Below are 2,008 nucleotides of genomic sequence, written 5' to 3' on the forward strand. Positions count from 1 at the left end.
CTCCAGGACCAGGGTTGGGAACCACTGCTCTAGGTAGTGTGGACTGATTGAGTTTGACATGTACAGGTTTCATAGTGACAGAATGAGTACATACTTGCTGAATCTCACAGTCTGTGTCTCATCCCAAAGCATGCTGGAGTGTCTCCAAGTATCATAAGAGAAATGTGGCTATTCTCAGTAGTTCAGTGAATGATTAAACGCATGATAAAACACAAAAATGAACATTTTCACAATTCATGACATTTTCTTGTTTTCTCTGTGTTTAGGATGCTGGGGAAATGGTGCGTTCCTTTGTAGGTGGTTTGGAGCTTATTGTTAACTTGCTAAAATCACAAAATAAAGACGTGCTGGCCAGTGTTTGTGCAGCCATCGCCAAAATTGCCAAAGATGTGGAGAACCTGGCAGTTATTACAGACCATGGTGTGGTTCCCATGCTGGCCAATCTCACCAACACCGTGAGTGCTGATCTAGCCATGTTTCATATCGACAAATTCACTTCTCTGAGATTGTCCTACTAGTCATTTCACAGAAGGCGTCTTAGAGGCATTTTTGTTATTCTAACATAAGCCAAGCAAACAGTACAGACACCTCATAATATTAAAGTACTTTTTCTGTTACTGAAAATGAGTTATAACCAATGTTCCCTCTAAGCTGCGCGTATGCGTGGCCGTGCAGAAGAAATAATATGCCGCACACAGGACAGCCGCAAAAATGAGTTGGGAAAGCCATTTGATTGCGAAATAATTGCAATGCTTGGGTAAACCGCTATAGAGTGTAGCTATAGAGTTAGAACCGGTGAATGCGGTTTGCAGGAATGATGTGAGCCAAATATACTGCAATGGTTGCGGATGAAACGCAAACGCAATGATGTGAAATAAAACGTCATGTTTTAAAGAAGACTGGCTTGATTAAGTGGTGGAAATAGCGGATGATGGGCACAGAATGGTAACAAAACTCCGGGACAGGTGTAGTGTGCAAAATCTATTACATGGAGATGTTTTAGATAACTGTAAAAGAATTCACATGTTCACATTTTATATTATATTATATTATAAAAAATTCAACTGTTCTGCGTGAGATATTTTTTAATAGAATTTCTTGGTAGCACAGCACTGTAAAAAAAAAATTCTCAGGTAACCTAAAATGTGCACCATTTAGTTACAGTGCCTTGCAAAAGTATTCATACCCCTTCATTTTTTTTTTTCCCCCCCACATTTTGTTATGTTGCTGCCTTATGTTAAACTGCTTTAAATTACTTTTTCCCACATCAGTCTACACTCCATGCACCATAATGGTAAAGCAAAAAACTGGTTTTTAACATCTTTGCAAATTTATTAAAAATAAAAAACTTAAATGATTCCATTGCATAAGTACTCATACCCTTATCTGAGACAGTTGAAATTTTGCTCAGGAGCATTCATATTACTTGTAGATGTTACTACACTTTGAGTGAAGTTAACCTGTGGCAAATTCAATTGAATGGGTATGATTTGGAAAGGCACACACATCTTAATTAAAGGTCTAACAGCTGATAATGCATATCAGAGCAAAAACCAAGCCCTGAGGTCAAAAGAACTGCCTGTAGAGCTCAGAAACAGGTTTGCATCAAGCCACACGTCTGGGGAAGAGTTCAGAAAAAAATCTGCTTCATTGAAGGGTCATAGAAGCATGTAGTGTCTGTTATCCTTAATGGAAGAAGTTTGAAACAACCAGGACTCTTCCTAGAGCTGGCCTCCTGGCCAAACTGAGCAATTGATGGAGAAGGGCTTTGGTTAGAGTGATGAACAACAAGCTGATGGTCACCGAGCAACTGATGGAGAAGGACTTTGGTTAGTGTGGTGACCAAGAACCTGATGGTCACTCTAGTTGAGCTCCATGATCATATGTGGAGACAGAAGGACAAACATCACTGCAACACTCCACCGATCTGTGCTTTATGGCATTGTGGCCAAACTCAATCCTCTCCTCAGTGTAGACACATGAAAACACACTTGGAATTTACAAAAAA

General features: G+C 39.6%; 1 protein-coding gene across 1 annotated transcript in view; it reads left to right on the forward strand.

Annotated features, from left to right (window-relative positions):
• The window catches only part of LOC107665855 (armadillo repeat-containing protein 4-like), a 66,201-nt gene that overhangs the window by 53,508 nt on the left and 10,685 nt on the right, over positions 1 to 2,008 (forward strand). Inside the window, exon 18 of the mRNA XM_016456913.1 lies at positions 267 to 455. Within this exon, the coding sequence (XP_016312399.1) occupies positions 267 to 455 (189 nt within the window). The remainder of the gene's footprint in view (positions 1 to 266; positions 456 to 2,008) is intronic.

This window comes from Sinocyclocheilus anshuiensis, unplaced genomic scaffold (genome assembly GCF_001515605.1).
Source record: "Sinocyclocheilus anshuiensis isolate Anshui unplaced genomic scaffold, SAMN03320099.WGS_v1.1 scaffold647, whole genome shotgun sequence".
Taxonomy (NCBI): domain Eukaryota; kingdom Metazoa; phylum Chordata; class Actinopteri; order Cypriniformes; family Cyprinidae; genus Sinocyclocheilus; species Sinocyclocheilus anshuiensis.